This window comes from Atta cephalotes (genome assembly GCF_000143395.1).
Source record: "Atta cephalotes unplaced genomic scaffold scaffold00013, whole genome shotgun sequence".
Lineage (NCBI taxonomy): Eukaryota > Metazoa > Arthropoda > Insecta > Hymenoptera > Formicidae > Atta > Atta cephalotes.
The window spans coordinates 1,389,330-1,390,951 of NW_012130077.1; the positions used below are offsets into that span (position 1 = coordinate 1,389,330).

General features: G+C 37.2%; 1 protein-coding gene across 1 annotated transcript in view; it reads right to left on the minus strand.

The window, feature by feature from the left end:
- Positions 1-1,622, minus strand: part of LOC105617437 (high-affinity choline transporter 1-like) — a 10,433-nt gene that overhangs the window by 6,542 nt on the left and 2,269 nt on the right. The window contains exons 2-4 of the mRNA XM_012198991.1: positions 1,441-1,548; positions 846-1,074; positions 295-523 (exon numbers count right to left, since the gene is read on the minus strand). Of these exons, the coding sequence (XP_012054381.1) occupies positions 295-523; positions 846-1,074; positions 1,441-1,548 (566 nt within the window). The remainder of the gene's footprint in view (positions 1-294; positions 524-845; positions 1,075-1,440; positions 1,549-1,622) is intronic.

The following is a 1,622-nucleotide window of genomic DNA, read 5'->3' on the forward strand; positions in this document are numbered from 1 at the left end:
GGCCAGTACTAATATAATTTTTATAAGGGATATAAGGATAAAGCTTGAAGAAAAAGTAGAATGCCTAAAAGTGTGTTAACAATATAAACTTGCTGCGACATTAAATTATTATACGTTCCAACGAATAAGTAAAATAAATAACAAAGAAGATCAGTTCTTTAGTAATTTTCTTAAAACGACATGTTCTTTTTTATAATAGCATTATAAGATTTTAAGTACAATTCATTCTATTTCGAATAATCTTGCAGATAATAATTTGAACTTTATTGTCATCCATCTGAAGAATCAAATTACCTGCCAAGGTATACCACCGAACACCAGCAACAGCATGCCGTCCACCCATTCGCCCATGTCCTCATTCTTCACATGTCCCAGCCAATCCCTCAGAGTCAGATGATTTTCAAATGATACTGCAGGATGTACCATGGAGAACGGCGCAGCTATCACTAAACCCAGCAGAATGCACAGCAGTTGGAGGGCGTCGGTGCACGCCACGGAATACAATCCGCCAAAGACTGTATATCTGAAAGTACACATCGCATTTCTTACCTTGCTCGTGTCTCACAAGTTATGTACAAAGGATATATGTTTCCAAAGTTCTAAGAATCACGCGAGCTATAAATCGATGGATAAAAGATACTCCTCAAAAATTTTTTTAAGAAGATTTAGAGAGAAAAATGGTTTCCGAGTTGTGATAAAATGTGTTCAAGTTAAATGGGAACTATATTGAAAAACCACAATGTATGTTTTCAATTTCAATTCGATTGTACATACAATTTCTAAAACTTTAGAAACAGCTCTCGTATATCGAGGGTATCGAACGTGACTGCTTCCGTTATCCTTACATGGCCGCCAAGAGCGCGGACGCGCAAACACTGATGTTCGGATCAACGCCTGCGACGACGGCGAGCGAGCTTCCTAGAGCTCTCAAAACGGCGCCGCACCAGAACAGATCACCACACAGCGCCGGAAGGAAGAGCAAGCCTCCGATGCCCGCGCCGTATCGTTCTTGAAAAGGATCCAGCATCGTCACATACTCGGCCTTCCTCATCGGACGCACGAAGAGCATAGCGCCTACAATATAAATTCATTGTTGGATGCGACATTAATTAATATGAAAATCAATGATATAGAAGATATGAACAATTAAAGAGAGTTATTAGTTTCGATTTGTTTGCGATTTCATTACTCAAGAACTCAAGGAATACATTAAGTCAAAAGAAGTCAAAATGACTTCATTATGATATCATGAAAGTCAAATGATGATTTTTTTATTACACAATTTGACTATTTATTGATGTTAAGAATCAAAATAAAGTTATTTTGATTTTTTATTGATTTTTATGTGTTCCTTGGGTTCGTTATTAAAAGTAGAACCAGATTTATTTCTGCAATCATTAATTGCAACATTTTCGTATATATTAAATATTTCCGACGTACCGAAAATCAGACTAAGGCTGTATCCAATGGGTACTTGACACCAAGCTAAACCTCTCGTAAACATGGCCTCGGCGGTTCCATTAACGAAGGCTCCTCCAACCCATGTCGCTGCACACACACACACACACACACACACACACACATATATATATATATATATATATATATATATATATATATAT